This window comes from Anthonomus grandis, chromosome 5 (assembly GCF_022605725.1).
Source record: "Anthonomus grandis grandis chromosome 5, icAntGran1.3, whole genome shotgun sequence".
Lineage (NCBI taxonomy): Eukaryota > Metazoa > Arthropoda > Insecta > Coleoptera > Curculionidae > Anthonomus > Anthonomus grandis.
In genome coordinates this window covers 7,023,838-7,051,450 of record NC_065550.1, presented here as the reverse complement: position 1 = coordinate 7,051,450, position 27,613 = coordinate 7,023,838, and the positions used below count along the sequence as shown (strand labels likewise).

Here is a 27,613-nt window from a genome sequence, read left to right as displayed (position 1 = left end):
CCATCCTGATCGTCCTCCGATATGTCAAAAGGTGGTGAGTAGAATAGAGGCTAAATTTAGAGAATTCGGTCATGTTAGAGATCTGCCGAAATCTGGTCGTCCTGCTCGAGATGAAAATGAACGACTTCGCAGATTGGGGCAAATTTACACATAGCGAAATCTATAGTTCACCGAATAGTTAAAAAACACAAATATCACCCCTACAAAGTTATTCCTGTGCACGAGTTATTTGATGACGATTTCGATAGGCGAAATGAGTTTTGTGAACGCTTACAAAACTTGTGCAATCTAAATAATAATTTAGTAACAAATATTATTTTTTTCCGATGAAGCCACGTTCTGTTTGAATGGTAGTGTCAACAGACAAAATTGTCGATATTGGGCAACAGAAAATCCGCATTGGATAATGGAGGTAAATACCCAGTACCCTCAAAAACTACATGTGTGGTGTGGAATAGTACGCGGAAGAGTAATAGGTCCCTTTTTCTTTGACCAGACTTTAACGGGACAAGTGTATCTCGATTTTCTCCAATTTGAATTAGTTCCAGCATTACTAGCTTTATTTCTAAATCCATTGGACCCAGATTATCCTGACGAAGAACTAATTTTCCAGCAAGATGGCGCTCCTCCGCACTATGCTGCCACTGTGCGTATATTTTTGGATGAAACCTTTTCCAATCGGTGGATAGGAAGGAGAGGACCCATCGAATGGCCTGCTAGGTCTCCTGACCTAACACCAGGTATTTGTTAATAGGCCAAATAATCTAGACGACTTGAAAGAGAGAATTCGCAGAGAAGGGCGCACCATAACTTCGGAAATGATTGAAAATGTGCAACGAGACTTTATTGATCGCCTTGGATATTGTGAAGCTGTGAATGGTAACCATTTTGAATATTTAACTTAATTTTTGTTCTTTTTTTATTTGTTACACGAATCGTCTTTTTTTCGATAACTGTTGACTTTAGGTATAGGACATGATGCATGAAACATATGTAGAATTCCACGCGAAATTCAAAGATGAAATAAAAAAAGGTGCTTTCATTTGAAAAAATGAAGTTGATGGTCGTAATTTATTTTTGAGCAACCCTGTATATACAAACTTTACGTGCAAAAATGCGCAACTTGAAATAAAAATCGACGGGCCCGAGCGTTTTTTTTTTCGAACACACCCCTGAATTTTAAATGAATTTAGACATAACTTTTGTCCCGAAAATCAAACTGAAAACTAGCAAGGATGACATAAGACCTTGAGAAAAGATATGACACGGGCTTTAACCATCCTCTCAATGACTGGATACAGTGGACAAAAGAGAGATAGGTGTAAAGTTGGAGGGATGGCTTAGATTTCCATCCTTGTGAATGGGAACAATCTCTGCAGGCCTTAGACAATACGAAAAGATACTAACAGTCCAAGAAATATTAATTGCCTTCACGAGGAATGTCAAAGCAACGTCAGGCAGGTTGAAGAAAACTTTTGCAGAAAGTCCATCCTCACCAGAGAAATGTTTGTTCTCTTTAGAATTTAAAACACTTCAGTTTAATCAAGACAGTAGTCAGGAAAATAAAAGAATGAGGAATGTTGATGTTTGACATGATCAGAGGTGGGACTTAGAATATTGATGAAGATCTAGAGAATCAGTAAACTTTATGACGGTATTACGGGCACGCACATTTTTTAAAGAGATCTTGAGACCTCTGGTAAGCCTAAACCTACCCAACACTGCCCTCTTCTTCAGCCTAACAATAGGAAAGGCAACGTTAAAAAACGAGCCATCCTGATATGAAATTCAGCGATTGGATCAATCAGGCCACCAACATCCCATTCAGCTAAAGTACTCAAATTGTAAAATTTGTTACAATTATTCTCACTAAAAATTGGTCCACAGCCGGTCCTAAGAGCTGATATTTATGCCAGTGGCGGGTAAGTAATATTCATAAATTAAAATTCCTTCGGAATGCTGCATTTTTAAAGGTCCAAAAAAGAATTACACCTAGAACTGTAGGTTATATAAATTTTTAAAAACTCTTGAAAACTAAAATGTTGGATTTTTGATAAAAGGTCGCAATTATACATCTCAAAATTATACAATGTCACAATGTCTGAAACTTTTCTCTATGGGGCTAAATCATAATGATGTCTTTTATAATTGTTTTACATTGATTTACTTTTCTTTACATTGAGTTACGAGTTTTTTTTTGAAAACTTGTTTTTATGTAAATATATTGAAAGTACTAAAAGATAAATGAGTTTTTATCCGAGAACTTACGACATATAACACAAATCCTAGGGTTTATCTATGTGTCCACCGTCTCAGGATAAAAAAAGATAAACCCAAGTTTTCTCACTTTTGCTGTTGATAATGTAGATGTAGATAATGTAGTAATTTGTTAACAATTGCTTTCTTCATAGCAAACATAACAAAAATTTAAATAAATCACTTACTTTGCCTTTCTTGTCGCTCGACTTGGTCCAAAACACCCATAGGATCCGGCCTTACGGATTTCCATGCACTAGTTAAACTAGTAATAACTGTAGCTGACGCAGTCACTGGTTGTGACGGTGCTTGCGATCTTCGTGTAAAAAAATCTTTACTTATTACGTTTAACATTTTTAATTTTTTTTGTTAAAATGACTTTAGTATCTGCAATTACCTTATAGCTTCCAGCTGGGCAGGTGATATATCCGGTATAGCCCAAAGCAAAACTGAGCCCTCGGAGTCTCCTCTTAGCAAATAACGTTTGGCTTGTGCGTTTCTGTATGTGGTTACTAGGCGCATAGCAGGAGGACAAGATAAGGGCTAAAAAAAAATAAAGAGAACTTCATGAATTTAAGATCATGTTTTCCATTTATTTATAACGAGCAATTAATTTAACAAAAAATTATCATTATCAAAATCCAAATAATAAGAATGTTAGTTCATAATCTCTACTATGGAAGCAATTATCATTCCACTGTAAGACCTGATACTCTCAATTAATTTTTTGTAGTATTGATATGAGCTTTGACCACTAGCTTAATCCTAAAATAGACCCTATCTCTCTGTTTTAAACAAATTCAGTCAAAAACTTATTATTTTTTCTGCTCACAAGCTAGATTCAACAGAAAAAACTTCTATTTTCGGTTAAAAATAAAAACTCCTGTGGAAAAGACGATGATTTACTTGAACTGGCTCGATACTGCTTTGGTGGCAATCACCTCCTCGTGGACCAGAAGGACATTTCCACCATGCTTGAAGTCTTCCAAAGTTATCCCAATAGTCACAGTAGTCGCTTTATGATCCCTCGAACTTCAGGCCGATTCTCTATTGTCCACACTCTCAAGGATAAGTGAAAAGCTAGTTAAGTGTCGTCTGATGTATTATCTTGAATTAAACAACTTAATCAGCAGTACTCAGTTTGGGTTTTAGAAGAACTTGAACATAAATGATGCTGCATATGACTTTCACCCTTTACCTTTATCGCCAGATCAGTGGTGATGATACTTCTGCTTCGGTTTTTTGTGACTTGCCTAAGGGTTTTGACTGTGTTAGTCATAAGATTCTGCTTTTTCATTATGGCATTAGAGGTATAGCCTGGTTTGCTTATTATCACATCGTCGCCAGAAGTGGACTCTAACTCTTCAGAGTATGGGCTTGATATCCGGGGTCAATTCACCTTATTTGCTGACGCAGCATTACCCAAGGACCTTCGAAAAGTTAAATAGTGATTTGACGCTAACCTTACATCCCTTAATCCTCAGAAAAACAAGATTTTGTGACTTAGAGAGGTATTGCAAGAGTTTGTAAAAGTAAAAACTCATTCTTATAGATTTTTTTCCGTAGAATCCAGTGGTGTAGATATATATTTTTTTTGATTAATAGTTTTTGAGTTATAACCCAGTTAAGTTTTTTTTTTTAAATAGAACACCCTATATATTTATATTCCATAATATTGGCCTTTTTTTACCTTTTTAAAAATATATAACAGTATGGACTTATTTTCAAAAAGACGCAAATAAATAACTAAATTTAATAATTCATAATTTAATGGGAGGCCATGGCTATTTATAACAAGAAATAAAAAACTGACAAATAAATAATTAAATGTCAACTATCTTCGAGTTTTGATTGACATTTCTCTGGTTTTGATTGAGTTTATGCTCCAAAACCCATTTATTTTCGTTATTTGTTAATTTTGCCAAAAAAATTGCAGCATTTAAAAAATATGATATGCTTATATATTTTATCAAAGCAATGAAAATGCTCAAGAAGCTTCGGAACTATATTTCCATAGGTAAGTTAGAAGCCGTTATATGACTACATCCATTTTCTAATCTAATTCTACACCAATTTCTAATGTTGTAATTTTATACTTGGTAGATATCCAGAGAGAGGGCAACCGTTTTTTGGTATATTTGCTCGTTTAAAGGACAATTTACTGTAGCACGGATCTTTTGTTCAGCCGTGTCCTAAAGAATACAATAAAGAAAATAAGGAAGAAAAAGAAATAGATGTTTTAGGTTAGTATAGGATAGAAACGACACCCTCGAGCTCATGCATGAGTGCCAAAAACTAACACACAACGGATCTTAAAAAAATATAAGTATTATCCATACATATTCAACATACTTCAACACTTACATCACGGTGATGCCGAGTGCCTTTGGACTTGGAGTGTCTTGTTGTATTTTTGGAAAACAAATAGTATACCGAATTTTTGAAGGGAATCTCACAGCACGTAGGTACCTGGACACTTAAGGAAGTTATTCAAGGACTTTAGAAAATATCACTCTAGCCCAATATAACACTGTCTACTTACAACAAGATGGTGCCCCAAGTCATAACTCTGGGCTAGTAAGGACATTTCTTGAAAATAACTTTGCTCAAAGATGGATAGGTACCAACGGACCAGTTAGATGGCCTCCACGGTCTCCCGATCTTTCGATTTTTTTTATGGGGGTATATATAGGATCAAGTGTATAGAAGACAATGCAATAATCTAATAGAACTTCAGGACGCAATTCATTTAGCATTTCAAAATCTGAGAAGGAGACAAATTATAATTTTGAATGCTATTCAAAGGGTTACAAAGATGTGCCAATTTTGTATCAGAGAAGATGGTGGTCATTTTGACCATCTCTTGTAAAAATATTGTTTTGTTATATGGTTGTTTTCATATAGTGTTTATTAAATTTATATATTTGTTTTTTATGTTCTTTTATTACAAAAAAAAATAAGAATGATGCAATTTCCCATTCGTCGTTATTAATTTGTAACTCTTTATTTCTTTATTATTGTTATTCATGGCCTACTATTAAATTATGCATTTAATTTAGAAAATTGTTGGTTATTTGCGTACTTTTGAAAATAAGTCCATACTGTTATATATTTTTGAAAAGGTAAAAAAAGGCCAATTTTATGAACTATAAATATACAGGGTGTTCTAATTAAAAAAACTTAAGTTTGGGTTATAACTCAAAAACTGTTAATAAAAAAAATATATATATCTAGACCACTGGATTTTACGAAAAAAAAGGGGTTTTTACTTTTACAAACATTTTAAAGATAACGGAGATACGAAGGGGGTCCCAAAATGCAAAAATTTCAAAAATGTTATCTTATAAACTAAAAGGGCTATGAAAATTTTGTTGACGGCATCTTTAGTTTTACGAAAAAGTAGCATAGTGTCGCGAAAACCCGCAAAAGTACCCAAAATGGGACACCCTGTACATCAGTTTGGTGAACATTTAAATATTAAGTTACTTGTGGCGAAAAGTGATCTTCTGCAACCATAGCCGGTAATGTATATATATATCTTGTGGTATTTTATTTAACAGAAATCAATCAATTTGCGCGAGCTGAGGGGGAGCATTTTTTTATTAGGACACATGTTTATAGGAAAAAAAGTCTTGTCTTGACTCCAATAATACACTCTGAAAATATGTGCACCGAATTTTGTAATACCCTGTATTATTTACACGACGAGGAGTAAAGATCAAAACATAATATTTCTAACATTTTTTGTGATAGATTAATATAATTTGATTACTTCGAAGGTTTAATCACCCCCTTTACTATCTCTATTTCGTGGTTTAACCATTATGACCTTATGCGACAACTGGTATAATACTTTTACTACTATACTTAATTTGCATGAAGAAAGTATAGGTTACGACGTTTTGCGTTTCTCCGAAAATATTACACTGACAACTAACGAGGAGTAAATTGTGCTATAGCTATACAATTTATTCCTGGTTCACTGTAAACATATTATATCAGGTTGCCGGAGCTAGTTTTGAGCTAAAACGTAATAGGAAGCCAAAATATCTATAGTCTAACGAGGTATCCTTTGCCAGACTAAGTTCCGCGAACGTGGTTGACCCTACAACGGTAGAGCAAAATGGGTATCTATCGCATCGCTATATCATATCGCAATAGTAGGACTCTCCTCTAAAGTAGCACTTCTCTGTGATGGACGGAAACATATTCAAAGGAACAATATTCTCCCCATGTCTCACCAAATAATAATGATATCGACATGAAATAGTGACTGGTCTCCAAATTGAACACTGGCACTTAAGACGTCATCTCCACGTCTTAGGTAAAACGCCTAAAACTCCTTAAACGGTTTATTGGCTTTTCCAGGAACTTTTCCCTCTAACAACCCTCAGTGGGCTTGGTAGACTTCCCATCAGATAACCTATATGCCGAAAAGCCCACGAGGAAATCATGTATGATTTAATTTTTTAATTTTTTTTATCTTTATCTTAGACCTCTCAAGGTCTTATTGTTTTATCCGGTAAAAACCAAATTATGAATGAATTTTGAAATTCCAAAAAGGTAATTTATTCTAGCCCTTAAGTTGCATACAAACGATTCATCCAGCAAAGTGAACTTACACATATGACACAAACACCCTGATTTGGTCTAGGATATCAGAAGATCTTTTCATAAAGAGAAACCATAAATTAAGGAGGGCTCAGAGGTGGTTTAGTAGCAACAAACTGCTTTTAAATTGTGACAAATCAGTCTTCTCATGTTTCAGAACCTCCCAGTCCTATTATCAGGACCATGATTAGATCAGGAGACTCTTGTAAAATTTAGATCTTTCACCATTTTAACATTTTTAGGCATATGTTTTATTTACAACACAACAAAACACAAAGGAGACCAACGTTCTTCCCTTTTTAAATACTGTTCGTCCTGTTTAGTGTTGTGTATAGTCCTAAGTGTGTCTAAATGTTATGTATAATTTTAGTAATATCAAATGTGTTTCCACTATGGTAAACTTCTGGGCTTAACTGACAATTAGCACTGATGATGGCTCATACGCCGAAAGCGCTCTGCTAAGCTTTTAAAATAAAATTGCTCTGAATACATAAAATATAAAATTGCACTGCCCTCTTCTATATATATTTTTGAATGCATGATATTTCAAAAAACTGCTCTGTCACCTTTAATCTCTTCATGGGTATAATACAAGAACTTCGGGTCTAAATGTTCCGGTGCATAGGCTTATGTTGACAGAGCGTAATCCAACGTAGGCTAGTGTTGTCTTTTGTAATAAGCCACAACCAATAATTCAACAGGACCAATCTCTTAAGATACTCTAAGAACGAAAACTTTCCCATTTTTACTTGAAATACTGGCGATCTGTGCCTATGTTACGCATGTTTGGACTGAGGCTATCGAGAAATATAGTACTGCCCGTGCAATAGCTCTGGATATTTCGGGATTCGATAGGGTCTGGCTTAGACAAACTGCGCATTCTTATAGTTTTCCACCAACTCTCGTTGCTTGGTTTGGAAGCTTCGTCAAGAACCGATCCATCCAGGTTGTCATTAATCGACCACCTCGCAGTGGTTTTAAATTGACGCTGGTATTCTTAGGGATGCAACTTGTCCTCCCTCCTTTTTCTGTTAATGTCAACCACTTTTTCGACGAGACTTCTAATCCAATTTACAGCTTTGCCACAGTACTTCATGACAGTACATTGGTCTTCCTTCACGTCGCACATACGGGTATTTGCAAGATCTGCGCGGCCAAAAGTTAGTTTTTCAAACTATCAAACTAGGTAAAAAAAACGACGGCATAGGATAAGCAACTAATCCAAGAATAACACCCCACCTTTCACGCCTTTCTCCCGTGCGCACCATTCGTCCAGCGTTAGTTTGAAGTCGACCGTCGCTCGTGCTGTTACTTTTGTTTCTCGCATTTTTCTCAATTCGCTACGCTTTCAGTAAATATTAATAATAGTTGTGCCTTTATTTTGGACGCGGTAGTAATGGATTTGGATAGACCAGGTAAGAATCCACTAATTTCGATATAATTTAAATTGTTCTAAAATATTTTTATTTAGTTAATAAAATTTAAACCGTAACAAGTATTATGAAGATTTTTTTGGGTATTATTTTTGCTTACTAATGGATTTGACATACTTTCCACCTAGATCCAGCTATTATTTCTATTACGATTAAAGGTTTTAGTCCTGTAGAAGTAAATGTTTTTATAATTAGTCGCGGAAAAGCGCGGATAAGTACTACTAGGGCACATTGAATTGATTTGTTTTTATCTGAATAAAAATAAAATAAAACCATTGTTATTGTAAGAGTAATAACAGGCGAACATTTTTTTGTTATTGAAGGTCCCTCGGGAGTAAAACTAGTGACCCGTAGAAACATGTTCGACCGTATGCAGGCCCTGGGTCTACCAAGTTTGGAAGAAAAACTAAATGCTTTGAAGGATCAAATTTTGTCCTGTGACCATTTTACAGAAGATCAAATTGAAAGTTTTAAAGCCAGTTTTGCACGTTTTAAATCACAAACGAAGCAAAGGTGGGTAAAGGCCCATAAGAAGGAAGACGTGTTTTTAAAATACAATCAATCATGGTTATACTCTATTTCAGAAGTGTGTAGAGCAATAAAACCTCATTAGGTATGCAAAAGTGGTACCTGGTGATCCACCAATATTTTATGCCACTACCTTAGTTGGGTATTAGTTTCAATGTAAAATTCTTTCTTTTCGTTGATTGCAGGTAGCGCCACCCGGTTTTGGGTTAATTTATGAGTTTTGCCCATTGTTACCCACTGATAAACGTTGAAAACGGTTCGCCAAAGGCGTGCAACTGGGACTTGTTTTTTACCTTATAATTAATGTACTTAAATGCTATTTTATTTTAGAAAGTTACTTTTGTTTAAATGGAATAATATATTTTTTTCACAAATTTATTGAACATAATATGTAGAGTAAAACAGTTGAAAATGTCACTTTTGGATCTGGCACTTTTTGAACAGTGTATAACAATTTTAAATTATAATAGATTGTAGTCTTCTTCGTCATCTGACGAACTGTCACCAACTCTTGACATTATAATTAAAGGATCGACTGTCTGATCGATGAGGTTGTCAAGATCCCACATTTTGTCCTCTTGCTTAATTACATGCTGGACTGCTTTTCGCCAATTCTTGGGAGATTCCACTTGACCTGCTACTTTTCTTTCCCGCAACAATTTGAAAATGGTGGACTTTCCAATTCCACTCATTCGAGAACATTTTTCAACAATTTCTTGCACAGTAAAACTAGGGTAATCGTGTTTTATGCAATCATGTACATTTAAAATAATAACTTTTTCACTCAGCGATAGTGGAGAATTTTTAGTACATCTTTTCGTTGGACTGAATACCTCCATTTTTTAAATATTGGGATAATAATATTGTGATTACACTACAGCGTAGCAGTGACTACTAACGTTTAAAATATGATTTAAAAGTATTTATAGTCTGTATATATTACCTGACCCCATTTTTGCATGTTACAAAGCGTTAAAAGATAGGTACCTATACAAAAGGATTAAAAGTATTTATTTAGTATTTAATCTCTTTCAAAATAAAGGCATTTAATCCGTGAAAATTAAATTCATAAATATTATAAGTACCTGCGCCTATGAACTACCACGAAATGTAGCCAAACAGAACGGAATTCCCCAGTTTATTGCTCTATACACTTCTGAAATAGAGTATAGAAGGAACTATTGAAATTCCCGTGGTTATTCAAAAAAGGCCAGGCCGACCACCTAAGATGTTTGAAGAATCAAGTGAAAGGACTAAAAGAAGAAAAACCGAAGAAATACGGGCTTCATTAGCCAAGGAAGTTATCATTCATGCTGCTCAGGTTGAGTTGCGAAAAAGCGGAAAACGCGATGCTTCCGACATACTAAAGGAAATAACCACAAGTAGCCCGTTACGTGCTACGAAATATAAGAAGGCGTTTTCAGAAACAAAAACCAAAGAGCCTACCCAACTTGCTCCATTGGAGGCGCTATCAATGTTTGTGGAAGCAGATTTAACTCGAAGACAATATGAGGTAATCCGAAATACGAACAAAAAGTTTTTTCCTTGTTACAGTCTTTTACAAAAAGAAAAACAAAAATGTTACCCACCAACAGAAGAATGCAACGTAACCAATACCAGTGCCGAAAGTAATTTGCAAGCTTTGGTTGATCTCACCGTAATGCGTTTATCTACCTACCTGAATGAAGTCCTAATAACGCTGAGAGAGGAAGAAAAAGACAGTTTAAAGGTTATTTGCAAATGGGGCTGTGATGGCTCACAACAATGTCAATTCAAACAAAAATTTGAAAATGACGCCGACTCAGACGCTAACATATTTCAAAGCTGTTTTGTACCTCTAAGACTAGTTTGTGGGAAAGAAGGTAAAAATATAGTCTGGGAAAATCCTACTCCCTCATCTCCCAGGTACTGTAGACCAATAAGGTTTCGATTCGTAAAAGAAAGTACAGATGTTACGCAGGAAGAAATTGAGTATATAAGTAAGTCTATACAGGGACTTCAACCAACACGTGTTAATTTACAAGAAAAAGAATTGTTAGTTAGCCATGTCTTTATCATGACAATGGTGGTGGAAAGGTCTGCAATGCAGCTACAGGCACTAAATCAACCAGCAAGTGCTATATATGTGGTGCAACCTCCAAAGAATTTAACCAGTTAAATCTAGAAAAGCCAGTCTGTTCTGAAGCTTTAGAGTTTGGACTCTCAATTTTACATGCGAGAATTCGCTTTTTCGAAACTATCCTCTACTTGGCATATAAATTGCCGGTGAAAAAATACAGAGAACGAAAGACCGAAACAGAAAAAAGTATGGAAAAGGAGAGAAAGCTGGAAATTCAGGAAAGATTTCGCCGAGAAACTGGACTCTTAGTGGATATGCCAAAGGCTAATTTCGGCAATACAAATGACGGCAACACGAGCAGGAGGTTTTTCGAGGACCCAAAACTGTCATCAGAAATAACTGGCATTAGCTATGAACTAATCTATAGACTAAAAGTAATTTTGGAAGTAATTTCAAGTGGTTATATAATTAATCATGAAAAATACAACATATATGCATTGGAAACTGCTGGGTTATATGTTAGTTTGTACCCTTGGCACCCAATGAGTCCAACTATGCATAAAGTACTTATTCATGGTGCAGTTATAATAAAAAATGCATTATTGCCCATTGGACAGCTCTCCGAAGAGGCTGCAGAAGCCCGAAATAAACATTTCCGAGCATATCGTCAAGATTTTGCCCGAAAATTCTCCAGGAAGGACTGCAACAGGGACATTTTTAATCGGCTTCTTTTAAGTTCCGATCCGGTATTAAGTGACATAAGGAAAGTAAACAGAAGAAAATTGGGATCTTTTCTACCAGAAACCATAACACTTCTGATGCCGGCCAGTCCTCCAGACAGCGTAACTACTGCAGATCCATCAGACAGCGAAGATGATATTTTATTTGACGAATGTTAGTTTTTTTATCATTATTAATTTTATTATTATTAATTTTTTTTATATTAAATATACTTGACTTATTAAAATAAGATGTTATTTACTTTAAAATATCTTTTGGCATAGATAAAAACAAAAAAATAATTTTGGCCGCATAGATTAATTAAATACCCCTATGTGCGTCGCGCAACCAGATGACTTCAAACGGCATTCAGTGTCATAGGCATCGCCAGGTAACAACTATTAATACCGACCTTAACACCATTTTGGAGTCTGATTGAGTTTAACACAACTAAGACTCGGGCTACTGTATTTAGAAAGAAGGCTATCTCTGCCGCCCCAAGCCTTATTATGTCAGGGATTACTTTGCCGCTGTCTTATCAGTTCGCTTATTAGGTGTGGAGGTTGGAAGCAATATGTCCTGACATGATTATGTAGCGGGAATAGCAAAAGCGGCTTCTCAAAAACTTGGGGCTGTCTTTAAAACGAAAAGGCTGTATACATCGCAACAGCTTTTGACACTTTACAAGGCTTAGATTCATCTCTTAAGTATTGCTCAAGGAGCAATCTCATATGGAGCTCTGCATTAAACACAGAGGAAAATACGTCTTATGGGAGATTCAGAGATAACTGGAAAAATTGGGCGCAAAAGAGGAATGTGGCGGACCTGAATCTTTTATCGATACCATCACGGTAAATGCTCTTCCGAACTGACCCATATCTTTCCACCTAGATCTACTCGACAGGCAGATGCTATTCATGAATATTGAATACATCTGCAGACATCTAGAACGTCGTTTATAATGGGACTAAGTTTTTTTTTCTTTTTCTTTTTCTTTCTGTTACTACTTTATTAATAAACTAGTATGCAGACTTTATTTGCTCTATTATGTAAAAAGTTTATGCAAATAAATATATACGAAATACTGTCATGCTTCCATCACATATCATATCCATCTAGTATTTTGTGGTAAAATGTGGTTATTGTGGTTAAAAAATAAAATCGTTTTCGTAAAAAAAATAATTATTTTTTAAAAAATCAACAGCCACTTAAAAAGTTATTACTTTATATTTTATAATCAAGTTATTTGTTTATATTGTTATCAATGATGTTATACTTATAAGTTTTATAATATATTGACAAAGATACTATAACAGTTTGACACTTACCTTTCCATCAGGTTGACTGAGAAGACAGTACAGGAACGGTGTATCATTTTCGATGCTTTTTGTGTGAAAGTCTTTGTGGTCTGCTGTACTACTGCAAATTGGTTGGAAAAATACCTTTAAAGTTATCGAATTTAGGTGAATATCTTTAGAATTTATAGGGAGTTGTATAGAACCAAACGGTGACGATCATGAAGACTAAAATATACAAGATCAGACAATAATGGACGGAAAATTGCGCGAAGAAATTAAAAATAAAAGATGATTTTTTAAGTTAAATCTGTTATAAATTAATATTTTTTTTTTAAATATAAAAGGTATTCTATTTACAAATGTGTATTAGGTACAGACTTAATCTTCCATTTCGTTATTGATTGATCAAATTTTTTTTCTTAAATTTGACACTAATACTCAAAAACTCTGCGGAATTGCAAAATCTTTCTACAATTAAATTGGTAAAAATAGATGCTGCAAATTATAGTAACACTCTATCAAGTCAAATAAATTTAAAGAGCATAAAATCTTAATATTTATTATCTAACTATTTATTATGTAACATATATACCTTTTATAAGGTGCGTATGCACTAATCAAGCCATTAGATTACTTAATAAAATGTATACGTTTATTTTTTTATACCAATTGTCACAGTAATCAAGAAACAAGTACTGTTTTTTTTTTTAATATTTGAATTAACGATTAATTTTTCCAAAAAAAAAATACATTTATATCACACTTTCGGTTAACAGGACTAACGGCACTTTCCTATTTGTAATAGAACTTTGTATATTTTTTACGCCATTGCCTAAACATAAAAATTCTCTTCATAACCACAAAGCACTAGTTTATACTAAAATTTATTTGACAAGTAATAATACTGATTTATCACATAACTTCAATGCAAATCATCTAGAGAGCCATGGCGGTCATATTAGCAATTAATATTGGTGTGTATGTGATTATTTCGCAATAGTGAATAGACATGTATTTAATTATTATGCTTTTTTTTAAAGCTACGTGTCATTATTACTATTGTTTACTTATATTTTTCCATTCAATATTTGAAAGGATAGAAACTGTAATAATTCTTCCTAGGTTCCTTATGGTGTACCAAAGCCGAAATTTTCTATCCTAATTCTGTTTTTTTTTACCAATAACAAGTTTGATAAAAATCATGTAATCAATGGTAATGTTTTTATGAAGGCCTGTAAGGTATATTTAGTACTACAAAAAGAGCTACCTAATCATGAATTTTGTACTCATCTGATTATTCGAAAATGGTAAGGAATCGACAACACTGCGTGCGTAATAGAATATCACAAAGCAACCACTAATAGAGAAATTTCCTTTATGGGGCTGTCAAACAATTGTTAGGGTCCGGCCCATCTGCGGTTGGCGCTAGTACCGGTGACACCTGCCATATCAATTTAACACTCATGTGATTTAACAACCTGTTTTTTATTTTATTGCGGTTAATCTTTTGTTAGAAAATATAGACGTTTTGCTTTTATGCTCGTGTAATTTTTTATGATTATAATTTATTTCGTATTATCATATTGTAACATATCAATGTTACGTTAGAATAATTAAATATATGACTTTCTTAATATTCCATTTTACTCATAAAATGGCCAAACTTAAAAATCAATAGTACCATTCCCTTGCTCAGAGTATGCATAGATGGCATTGGGTACTGCCTATTTAACAATGGTTTTAGGCAACCATCTACGCATAATGTATAGGCTTTTTACTTCTATTGTTAAGATAACTAGATATTTTGTTATTTAGATAAGATTTGACTTATCATTTATATTCATTTTGTATTATGGATCACCTGAATTGTATGACCTTACCATAACGTAATTTTGTTGATATTTTCTTATCCTCTATTTACAGTTACTTACTTGGAATCTCTTTTTTAACATAAGAAGCAAGGTGAGTACCACAGATATCTTAGTAAATTTATTCCTATCTTTGTTTTTTTTAATTTGATTTAACTTTCCTTAAAATTTTGTATGTGTAATGTGTATTTATTGGTTCTGAAGCATGATGTAATTTGCATTTTGTTGCAGATCATCGGCTGCTATATAGTCATGCAGTATCTATTCAAGCAGTATTTAATCTACTCTATTCGTGCTCTATTTAATCAGCCATTTGTTTGTATGCTGCTTATTAATATTATGTACTGAACTACTGAAGTGAGGCTGACTTTTACCTAGAGGTGCAAAGAGGGCAATAGAGTGATACCAAGTAGATTCCAAACCACCAAGAAAAGGTACCAATAAATTATGATCTCTGTTATTTTGAGCAAATTTATTTATCCCACTGTCCCTACACATGTTGGTAGGTTAGTGGGTTTACCTTGCGAATCGTGTGTGGCGCCCAATGAACCAACACAACCTTGGCATACAGGGGGCCAATTGTAAACCCCCCAAGCCAACCCGTATAAGCCAGCCAACGGGCCTCAGCATAGCTGAGTATTTATATGGTGTAACCAAACGTTACATCATAATGTTTTGCATATGATAAAAAGTATTCTGTGAATTTGTGAACTAATCTTCCTTAACTCTTATACTGTTAAATATTTTTGTTTGGCATTGCAGTGCAAGAGGCAGTAATTGCTGTTTTGTATTCGGCCTCTATTAACTTGGTTACATAAACAATTCCTAAATATCTCAAGAAGTGTTTTGAGCCTGGTCGTAATGACATGGAAAGTAGAAGACATAGATTTCCCGCATCTAAACCTGATCTTTTTTGACCTTTGATCAGAAATAATTGGGCAGGTAAAATTAAATAATCTTAACAAGGATCTTATATAAATGATATAAGATTTGTGTAAGACATTAAGAAAGGATATTTGGTGCTTGGTTGCTTTCGAACTTAGTTTGTTCATTGATACAAACATAACAGGTGATCTTATCGTCTTATTAATTTCCAGAACTTCCAAAGGTCCTAGGTACCTACCCATATTTTAGAAATTTGCTCCTTAATAGATATTATTTAAAAACAAAATGTCTTTCAAATTAACGAAAAGTTTATACTCAGAAGTCTGGCCTGGCTATGCGTTTGAGTCTGTTTCAATTCCTTACAAAAGTTATCATGCACTTTCTTAAGAAGATCTCAGAATGCCTTTTTTTTAAGTCACTCACAGATCTAGAGTTTACAGACTAAAATATTCTCCTGACTCTCTTTTCTCTGACTTCTCTCATCGTAACTGTAATGTGTGCTACATCGGTCAAAGCAGAAGGATAATTGAAACTCGTGTAGAAGAACATACTAAATTAAAAGAAAACAACTTAAATATGTTTATTATTCAAACTTCTTCTCCTTTTGCTAATAACTTTATTGAAACTGGATATAAGTTTGAACCTAAAGTGGGTACTGAGGTGCTGCGCGTTTGTTGAAAGGAGTTAGTGTTGGATCTTTTGGAAATTATTAAGGCAATAAAATCACCCGATTATGCTTGTATCCTTGCATTAACGAACAAAGTTCAAAAGTAACTTGTTTTTTAATACTTTGAACCCCCATTCTTATACTTCTCATACTTTCGCTGTTTGACTATTGTTTCTCTGCGGGGGACCTTTTTCTACCTTAACATGTATAAGATTAGTTAGTTTCAATATGAATTATTAGATGTGATCATCTTCTGCGCATTTTAATGTTTACCTTTTTGACTATTTGTAATTAGCGAAACTAAGTGTTGAGTCCGATGATGAGCTACGATGAGTTATCTCATCGAAGCGTATAGACTTCCTTCTAAGCATGTTAATACATAGTAGGCAAAGTACCTCTTGATTGTTGTACAAATTTTTAACGAAAGCCATTTATTTAATGATGGTCTACGATTGTTTGTTATTTTCGCTTTTGTATCTGATTAGATCTGTTATTTTATTTTATAAGTTCTGTATATTTATGAAGCCGTATGCATTATTGTACAAAATACCATTTCTCGAGGCCATATTTTCATTCTGGAATTTTAGTTTTAATGTTTTTAATTTGTACACGTTTGAAAGAGGTCGTCGATATTCTCAAAGAGACCTTGACATAAATAAATCAAAAGACAACGACACAAAGTCTTGGTCTCGAAAATTTTATTTTATGAGTCAAAGTGGTGACACGTTTTTCGCTCTTAAGAGCATCATCAGACCTAAAAAATAGTGTAAACAAAACAAACAAAATTACAAAAAGACCTAAAAGTAAAGCGTAAAATATACCTTAAAAACTTAGAACATTGAAAGGCTAGAATTAGTAAACAACAACTTTGTTTGAGTTCAACATGTGCACAGGGGCAAGGGGGGTCTTTTGTTTATAAACATATTCATCGATTCTCTGTTGTCAAGTTTACACGCATTTTCAGAAGAGGACATTTTCAGTTATACAGGGTGTCCCAAAATTAGTGGACGAAACGCGAACCCTGTGTTCTTTGGTCAAAAATAACCTCACTTTTTCCTATAAACATATATCGGCAAACGCCCCCCAAGGGAGCTACGCCCCTTCTAAAGGGGGCACCTGAAGATGTTTTTTTTCCACTTATTTTCGAAACGGGTAAATATAAAAATTTTAAATTTTGGTATTCTCCCAATTTTGATATGCTGAATTTAGTTTTCATTTCATAATTTTCATTATTTAGTCAGGTGCGTATCATTTAGGGGGTGAGCCTAAAAAAACACCTAAAAAAAAATGTTGTGCAAAGTTTTTGTTTTTTTTTTCTTTAAATTTTAAAAATGTGAAGCTTTTTACGTAAAAAAGTACCTCTTGGTCAATAACTCTACGAGTTACCATTTTCGAGAAAAACGCATTTAAAAATAACGCTGCATAGTATTATTTTCACTACCAATTTTTATGAAAACTTAGTAGCAGGCTTTGGAAAAAATTGACACACTGCATAATGACATTAACATTTGTTGTAATTGATTAGTTGTCATTTTGCATTCAAATTATTAATATCTTTTTAACTATGAAAGACTTTTCGACCCGTGAAAAAGTAGATTCATAGAAATTTACTTGAATATGAATCCTTCGAACGTGCTCGAGGGCAAGGAAGACCAATTGCAAATGATGGTTATGGGGAAGTACTGAATTTAATTGAAGAAAACCCTCAAATATCATTGAGAACCTTAGAAGAGATTACCAATATCCCAAAGTCAAATGTAAGTAAAATTAAATATGATAAATAAATAATTAAGTACCCAATTTGTTATCCAAAGAATTAAATTACTTATAACTAAAAATTGAGATTGGTATAAATAGTGTTGTTATTAATTATTATCGTCGGATCGCATTAAATTCACTTCAAAATACTCTAATTACTATTATTATTATTATTTACTTTATTTACTTGGATAAGTCTTATCACAAACATCAAACACCCCAAAACAAATCCTTTTGACGACTAACTGGAATGTTTAGTGGCTTACTAAGGTTTAGGCTTATTTTCTATGCAATTTAAAATATTTAAAAATAATTTCAGATTGGAAGAATGACTAAGATGTTAGGATACCATCCTTTCCATTATAAAAGGGTTCAGGAGTTAGAAGAAGAAGATTTTCCAGCTCGAGTAGACTTTTGTCATTGGATTTTAAATCACCCAAATCTTCGTCAAAAAAATTTGTGGTCAGATGAGGCAACTTTTTCTAGGAGTAAGGGCTTTAACAGCCGTAATACTCATTTTTGGAGCATCGAGAATCCGAGAGTAGTTCGACGAACTAACTTTCAGCATAGATTTTCCTTTAACGTATGGGCGGGTTTGATAGGAGATAAATTGATAGGCCCAATTATTTTGCCACACAGGTTAACTGGTCGTCATTATTTAAATTTTCTTCAAAACAATCTCACAGGTTTACTGGACGATGTTCCCATAGAAACTCGGCTGGAAATGATTTTTCAGCACGATAGGGCACCAGCTCACTACAGCCGACAGGTGAGAAACTGGCTAGACAATAATTTTACAGGCAGATGGATAGGCCGAGGTGGTCCAATAAACTGGCCTGCACGATCGCCTGACCTTAATCCTCTGGATTATTATCTTTGGGGTAATATGTGCAATATTATTTATGCCACCGAAATTGATACTCCAATTTTTAAAATTTAAAGAAAAAAAAAACTTTGCAAACAATTTTTTTAAAGTATTTTTTTAGGTTTACCCCCTAAATGATACGCACCTGACTAAATAATGAAAATTATGAAATGACAACTAAATTCAGCATACCAAAATTGGGAGAATACCTAAATTTAAAATTTTTTTTTTAACCGTTTCGAAAATAAGTGGAAAAAACCATCTTCAGGTGTCCTCTTTAAAAGGGGCGTAGCTCCCTTGAGGGGCGTTTGCCGATATATGTTTATAGGAAAAAGTGAGCTTATTTTTGACCAAAGAATACAGGGTTCGCGTTTCGTCCACTAATTTTGGGACACTCTGTATATAAACACATATAACAATGTTAATTTAACTTATTGATGTTAGATTTTGGATTAAAAATAAAAAGTAGAACTAGACATATGTTATTCTAAGCGCAAAAATAACATCTTCAGAGCAAAAAAAAAATATTAACATTCTTATTTTTAAAACCGCTTCTAAAAAATTTGAGATGGCAACACCGCAGGCAAAAGCTGATGTGAGCTTGCGAAATGTCATCTTGACAAACGCCTTTGTGTTTACATTCGGCATATGTGAAGTTCTGTGTTTTTTTTTAGTTTTTGATTGAAAAAGGAAAAAGGGTGCATTTGAGTGTTTTTGTGAATTGTTACGATAGTAAAAACTTATGCAGTTTGTGCCGCATCATGGGAAAAAGGCGATTTAGGCCAATCTTTTCACAAGTCATTGTCATAACATCATATTAAGGGACAACCGTCGTCATAAACGTAGAATAATAAAGACTTATAAAGAAATCTATAATAATTATAAAATATTTAATGTCGATAAAAATGATTTTTATTAGATAAGTAACTTTACTCGTCAATGAAGTCCCTTAAAAAAACACATAAAAAGTTCATAAACGGTAATATTGTTTATAATTTAAAGGATAATCTATTAATAATAAATATTTATCATGTAAATATTTTTTGACGACGTCACTGGTAAAGATTACTTCGGTGGAATCAACAATGTGTTCGAGCGGCGTTGCGATGTTGTTGCCTTTTTCTCTAATATAGGGACGTTTTCTATACATTCATTTAACTTTGAATATTGATTTCTTTAAAGAATATCTTATCATATTTTATGAAAAGAAAATGCTTCACATTTTATTAAAGAGGAATAGTATTATTTTGCGCCTTAGTTTACCGTTCAATGTGGGTGTATAATTGATCCAGTCGGTCGTCTTTTAACATTTTTAAGCTTAGAACATTGAAAGGCTAGAATTAGCATTGCCGTGGAACTATGTGGGCTGTTTGTTTGCTTGCAACATCTCTGATGCAATGATGCCAAATGCTTATATAGAAATGGCAAAAAAATACACTTTAAAATATCATAAAAAATTGTCACTTATTTTGACAGGCGCAAAAAATTACTATTACTCTTTCTAACAAAAAAGCTTCATCCATTTTCTCAAAGCGGCCAGGTACAACATAAACAAACGAAGAAAAACAACCAAGTTACGGTCTCACAAACATTTATTATCGACGATACGTGTTTCGCTCTATTAGAGGATCAGGTCTAAAACTAAAACACCAAAATACACATCACATTTTACACACAATCTTTTAATTGTGCTGATGCTTTTAATGCTGATGATGCTCTAATAGAGCGAAACATGTGTCATCGATAATAAGTGTTTGTGAGACCGTGACTTGGTTGTTTTTCTTCGTTTGTTTATATTAGTCTTTAATAAATAGAATTTCTATACAGAAGTTAACATTCAAACTCAAATGAATGTAGATAACGTCCCTATATTAGAGAAAAAGGCAACAACATTGCAACTCCGCTCGATTACATGGTTGATTCCACCGACACAAGTAATCTTTACCAGTGACGTCGTCAAAAAACATTTACAAGATTAATAGTTATTAATAATATATTATACTTTAAATTTTAAGCAATATTACCGTTTATAAACTCTTTATGCGTTTTTTTAACGTACTTTATTAGAGTAAAGGTACTTACAACAAAAGCATCAAAAAGCTTAACAAAAAGCATTTTTATGAAAATTAAATATTTCATAATTATTATAGATTTAATAAGTTTAATTAGCTTTTATTATTCTACGTTTATGACGACGGTTATCCCTTGATATGATGTTATGACAATATCGGTATTTACTTGTGAAAAGATCAGCCTAAATCGCCTTTTTCCCATGGTGCGGCACAAGTTTTTACTATCGTAACAGTTCACAAAAATGCTGAAATCACTCAAACTTTTTCCTTTTTCAATCAAAAACTAAAGAAAAGACACAGAACTTCTCAAATGCCGAATGTAAACACAAAGCCGTTTGTCAAGATGACATTTCGCAAGACGATATCAGCTTTTGCTTGCGGTGTTGCGGTCAAATTCAAATTTTTTTAGAAGCGGTTTTAGGAATAAGAATGTTAATAATTTTTTTTTGCTTTGAAGATGTTATTTTTGCGTTCAGAATAATAGATATCTATTTTTACTTTTTATTTTTAATCCAAAATCTAACATCAATAAGTTAAATTAACATTATTATATGTATTGATATATAGCTGAAAATTTACTATTTTGAAAATGCGTGTAAACTTGACAACAGAGATGAATATATTTGTAAACAAAACACCCTCCCTTGCCTTTGTGCACATGTTGATCTCAAAGTTGTTGTTTACTAATTCTAGCCTTTCATTTTTCTATAAGTTTAAAAAACTGACCCCACAAAATAAAAAATATATAAAAAACAATATAGAAGTCGAATTCAAAAAATATATTAAAAATAAAAAAAAAACCATCAAGATCTACAGCCTCACAGCAAAACTGGTCAGATTTACTGCGTTGACCTCTAGGCCAACGCAGGCCAACGAAAGGAGGAAAATGAGTCCCAGCTCAAAATTGAATACGTCGTTAACACAAGTCAAAACTGAGCTCTTCTTCGCTCTTGTAATCTCTAGCTTCTCTAGAAGATCCAACTTTTTGGCCTTCTGGCAGGCATGAACCACTACCACGTTGTTGGGATAGGAAAAATATGACCTGTTGACAATAAATAATTGGCAAATGCTGACTTGGTCTCTACAGTGTCAGTGTCTTTAAACTTGTTCATCAGATCTAGATTTTCTTGTACCCTTGTTGAAATTTTTCTCCCAGGCTGTCCCACGTAAATTGTACGGCAATCGGCACAATGCAAACTATACTCCCGATTTTGAAAGCGGATCTGGCTTATCCAATGGTTTACCCAGATTTCTTTTTAAGGAATTAGAAGTTTTAAAAGCGATTGCGATGTTAAAAGGGTTAAAGAATTTCGCCATCTGTTGGGAAATACCTCCAAAGTAAGTAAAACATCTGAAATTTTTATTATTATGCAGGGAGCATAATTCATATTCATTCATATAATAGCATTCTTCTTTATGCACAATATGGTACGAAAGTTTACATAGAGGGAAGTTATTGTTGATTGTAGTCTTTTTTAAAGGCTGCATTGGAGAGAGGTAAATTAAGTAATCTATAAATGAGGGAGTTAAAAGCAGCAAACTTATGTTGGCCAGGGGAAAGGGAATTAAATTGGATAATATTATCCGTTGCGGATAGTTTTCTGTACACGTCAAAAGTTATCCTATTGTTATACCTAGTCAGAAATAATTCGAAAACGGAAAATTCTTATTAACTTCTTTTTCCAATGTAAAAATTATATTACTGTGAAGGGAGTTTACAAAAGCCAAAAATCCCGATGATTATATATAATTGACCCAGTCGGTCATGTTATAACCTTTTTAAGGTATATTTTTGGCTTTACTTTAAGGTCTTTTTGTAATTTTTTTTGTTTTGTTTACATTATTTTTTAAGTCTGATGATGCTCTTAGGAGCAAAACACGTGTCACCACTTTGACTCATAAAATAAAATTTTCGAGACCGAGACTTTGTGTTGTTGTCTTTTGATTTATTGTACACGGTTTTTGTAGTCATAGCCCTGATGATGATTTTTTCATTTTTAAAAATGTATTCGTTAAGTTGCTATATTTTTCTCCAATAAAAAATTGCTATATTTTTGTAAATTAAAATTTATAAACATTTTACCATAATTAACAATAATACTCAATAAATTTTATAATAACAGAGGTTGCGAGTTAATCTGATTTCAATAGTTGTAGCCAAGTTTGTTCAAGTGAAATTCTTGTGTAATATTGGCTCCCCTAATTACTTTATCCGTCCACTATTTCAAAATATCTACCCACTTACCAAAAAAATGGCTAACACGATTCTATCATCCAGATGATTTGCCATAGACCGCCAAACATTTTAAACATATTCAAAATTTTTAAAAAAGCGATGGCCGATATGACATACGATATATTAATTTCATAGATATTCTTGGATACATTCTGGTTCTATTCGCATCCCAATTCTAAGATATCTCACCTATAAAGACGCATTGAGAAAGCAAATAGTATAGAAGGAAAAAAGGATTTGGCGAATTAGTAGTAGGAATTAGTAGTGGCATAGACATGACAAAGCAAGCAGATTTGTGACAATTTCAAGCGCATGCCCATGCATATGATACAACTTAATACCAGTATTTTATAGCGCAAAAGAGGTGAATAGTTGGGTTGAGAGGTGAACACTTTTTCCTTTTAAATTATTTCCTTAACAGCAGCAATTATTTTTTCCTTATGTAACTTTGCCAAGTTAGATTGGAACCCTCATATACAGGGTGATCATTTAAAACCTTGAAATAGTCATATATTAGGAAGGAAAAACTGAATGAAAAACGCTGAAAACAGTTTCTATAAAACGATATAAAAGTTAAAAATTTGTTTTCATTTATTGTTTTTCTTAATAAACTTGAAGGTGATGTTAGTCTCACTCCTTATCCTTCCTTTCTAGATTTTAGGGGTGTATCTCATCCTGCCCAAGAGATTGCGGATAAGGGTGAGATAATATGCTTGTTTTTGCTCTCCCTTCGTTTTATAAAAACTATTTTCAGTGTTTTTTATTCAGTTTTTTGTTCCTAATATACGGCCATTTCAAGTTTTTAAATTGACACCCTGTAAAACCAATCAAAAATCTTTCCCATTAAAATAATGACTTATTGACAAAAAGTTCTTTACAAAAAGGCGTTTTAAGCAAAATCACACCTCAGAAAGCTAAAGAATGCAATTATAAAGCAAGAAAAAATAATAACAAAATGAAAAGAGGAGTAGAGAAAATAAGACACACTCAGCAAACCCTTAAAGTTTTTTGTCTCTAACCTATTGTTAATATTCTTTCCACGCAGCTTTCTTCAGATTCACATGTCCAGTAGAAAAAACACGAAAAATTAAAAAAAAAATAGGTTAATAATAATGATATTGGCTGGCGAAATGGAAGGTGCTCAAAATCATATACAAATTAAAGAATAATCAACAAAAAATTAGGCACTATATGCACTGATTGTATATCTTGTATTAGTGTTTACTACATCGAACATCTTAGTGGGTAAAATTATTTGTTTAATTGTAATTTTGAGAAAATTTAAGTGTTCCAGCACCAAATCCAACACCAATTCAAGTGTCCTACAGACATTCTGTAGTAATTTGGTATTGTGAAACAGTTTAATTTTATTAGAAAAAACAACCCTTACTTGGCAGGTAGTTTATACATATAACCTTTGCCAGCATCTGACCACATGATGATTCGGTCAACTGCTAAAAAGTCACCTGACATCCAGCGTTCTCCTCGTGGGGTTAAATAAGAGCAAAGCACACTAAAATCTCCTGAAAATTAAAAATATATCAGTCTACAACTAACAATGTATAAAAACATAATATTTTAGTATTAAAACTCATTTGAAAACTAAGTCGTATACAACATTATTTAATAAAGAATAATAGTTTCTATAAATCCAGCTCCAGAAAATACTTTTAAAAATACAGATTTATTAAAATGTAATTGTGGTTGTTTATTATATAAAATCTTTTATTTATTTATTCATAATACGGGATAACCCCATTAACTGTAAATTTTACAAAGCAATAATATTTACATAAACAACTGTCATAATCTAAACCTACTTAAAAAATTAATACTAAAGTAAAAAACGCCTATACTACATATATTAGAATCAACCTTAATAATTTATATGCAAGAATGTAAATACAAAATTTTATGCACAATTATGAAGTAAGTGACCTCTTTAGATGCATTAAGGAACTTATGTTAAACACATCAATATTCGAATTGTTTAACAAATTCATATACCTATCCATAGGATTATTAATTCCATAGGATGTTCTGTGGAATGGAATGTTAAAGGTTACATTATGGCGCAACCCGTGATGAGGAACATTAAATCGTATGCGACCCAACAGATCAGGGCAATAAGCTGGGGCAATAAGAGCAATAAGCCTATTAACGATCTTATATATAAAACTAGCACCAGAAATATTACGGCGTTGCGACAGTGTCGGAATAGATAATTGTCTTTCAATATAAGAATAGTCATGGTTCTCAATAACAGTTAAAGTTCTATGAGCACAATATCTCAGGAATTTATGTTGAACTCTTTCTAAAGCATCGATATGAATCTGGTGGTATGGAGACCAAACTACAGAGCAGTACTCCAATATAGTTCTTACTAGGGAGCAATAAACCCTTCTTGTTGAAGAGACTGAGAAATATGAACAGTTTCTCATAACAAACCCTAGCAATTTTGATGCTTTTACAGAAATTGAATTAATATGATCAATAAATGTGAGTTTCTCATCAAAAATAACTCCCAAATCCCTAATAGATGCAACATAATTCAGTGGCTCATTATTAATGAAGTAATTGGATTGAAACCGGTTGATCCTGCGAGTGAAACTAATAACACAACATTTCTTAACATTTAAATGAAGATTGTTTTGTTCACACCAATTATTTAAGCGATCCATATCTGCTTGTAGTAATTCTTGATCCAAAATACTACCACCCTCCAAAATTTTAAGTCGTCTGCAAACATCAAGCACTGACTATACAGGAAACAGTTAACTATATCATTAATAAATAAATTAAATAATAAGGGTGATGTATGCCCTCGCTGAGGGAGACCTGATGTTACGCTGATAGGATCAGAAAGATGTTCACCTACCCTGACCCTTTGAATACGGCCAGTTAAAGAATTTTTAATCCAACTCACAAAATCAACATGAAACCCTACGGAGATCAGTTTTGACAGAAGAATTTGATGATCAATACGATCAAACGCCTTACTAAAATCGGTGTATATAGAATCAATTTGTTTATGATCCTCTAATTTACTCATAAGATCAGATTGGTAACAGATCAAGTTAGTGGCAGTAGACTTATTCTTGCAAAACCCATGCTGTGAATATGATATTAAGCCTTTGCATAACCAAGAAAGTTGATTAGCTATAAGGCTATCAAAAAGTTTAGGTATTGAAGATTGAATGCAAATACTTCTATAATTATCCATGACATCCCGACGGCCAGCTTTAAACAATGGCACAATAAAACTTTCCCTCCAGGCAATTGGAAATGTGGATGTTTGTAAGGAAGCATTAAATAACAAAGATAAAGAAATGGCAAGAGAACATACACATTTCCTCAAGAGAAAATTCGGAATCCCATCTGGGCCTGCAGTAATCTTGTTAGGGAGTGAGCTAATACCTTCAAATATATCATATGTTAAGATCTTAGTAATGTTTAAATTTAAACCATTAGCGGGGCCATTTTGCAGCTGATTATTATCAATACCAGGAGAATAAACAGTTTGGAAAAATTCTTTAAACATGTTTGCAATATCCAAACCACTGGACGCTTGCTTGTCACCATAAAAGAGGGTATTGGGAAGGGTATAATTCATTCTGTATGCCGGAATCTATCCTCATATATTGTCGGAAGCACAAATCAGACATACGTTTGCATTCAGACCTAAGGCAAAAAAATTTTATATAGTTTTCGTCTGTATTATCTCTCATATATAATGAATGAGCACTCCTTTTGTTCCTAGTTAACTTTCTAAGTTCAGGGGAGAACCACTTAGGAAATGAGGAAGTTCTATATTTCTTTAAAGGAATAAAATATGCCATCCCCATAGAGAGATATTCATAAAAAACGCTGATTGATAAGTTAAGATCGCTATGAGATAAACACTCGTTCCAATTAATTGAGGATAGAAAGATATTAAGCTCATTGTAGTTACCGTTTCGGAAATCATAAAAAAATTCTTCATAAGCTAGATTTGAAAAAATTGAGTTATTTGCTGTTGAAATATCCAAATGACACTCATATCCAATATGATGAAAATTAGCTTCAAAAAGAGGGTCAGAAGCTTTAAGAACATTTAAATCCTTAACATTAGAAAAAACCAGATCTAAAAATACATTTCTATCATTAGGAATCAAATTACATTGATAAAATTTTAAATAACCAAATCTTTGTGCAACATCTAAAGCTGGGTCACCTCTTGGGCATTGAACCAGGAGACCATGCTCGTCATTGCCCTATGCAGCCCTTGGTAGGTTGTAATCTCCAAACAGATATACATTTAGGTTGGCATATTGAGTAGTAACACACTCCATGGTTTGACAATGCCAGATATAAGTAT

General features: G+C 33.3%; 1 protein-coding gene across 4 annotated transcripts in view; it reads right to left on the bottom strand.

The window, feature by feature from the left end:
• The window catches only part of LOC126736883 (WD repeat-containing protein 7), a 178,124-nt gene that overhangs the window by 113,195 nt on the left and 37,316 nt on the right, over positions 1-27,613 (bottom strand). For 3 of the 4 annotated variants that reach the window (XR_007660815.1, XM_050441490.1, XM_050441493.1), the window contains exons 6-10: positions 24,647-24,779; positions 24,276-24,305; positions 12,936-13,026; positions 2,654-2,799; positions 2,445-2,572 (exon numbers count right to left, since the gene is read on the bottom strand). Coding sequence is in view for 3 of the 4 variants with exons in the window: in XM_050441490.1 (XP_050297447.1) it covers positions 2,445-2,572; positions 2,654-2,799; positions 12,936-13,026; positions 24,276-24,305; positions 24,647-24,779 (528 nt within the window). In the remaining variant the exon portion in view is untranslated. The remainder of the gene's footprint in view (positions 1-2,444; positions 2,573-2,653; positions 2,800-12,935; positions 13,027-24,275; positions 24,306-24,646; positions 24,780-27,613) is intronic. The other variant, XM_050441491.1, reaches the window with a different exon arrangement.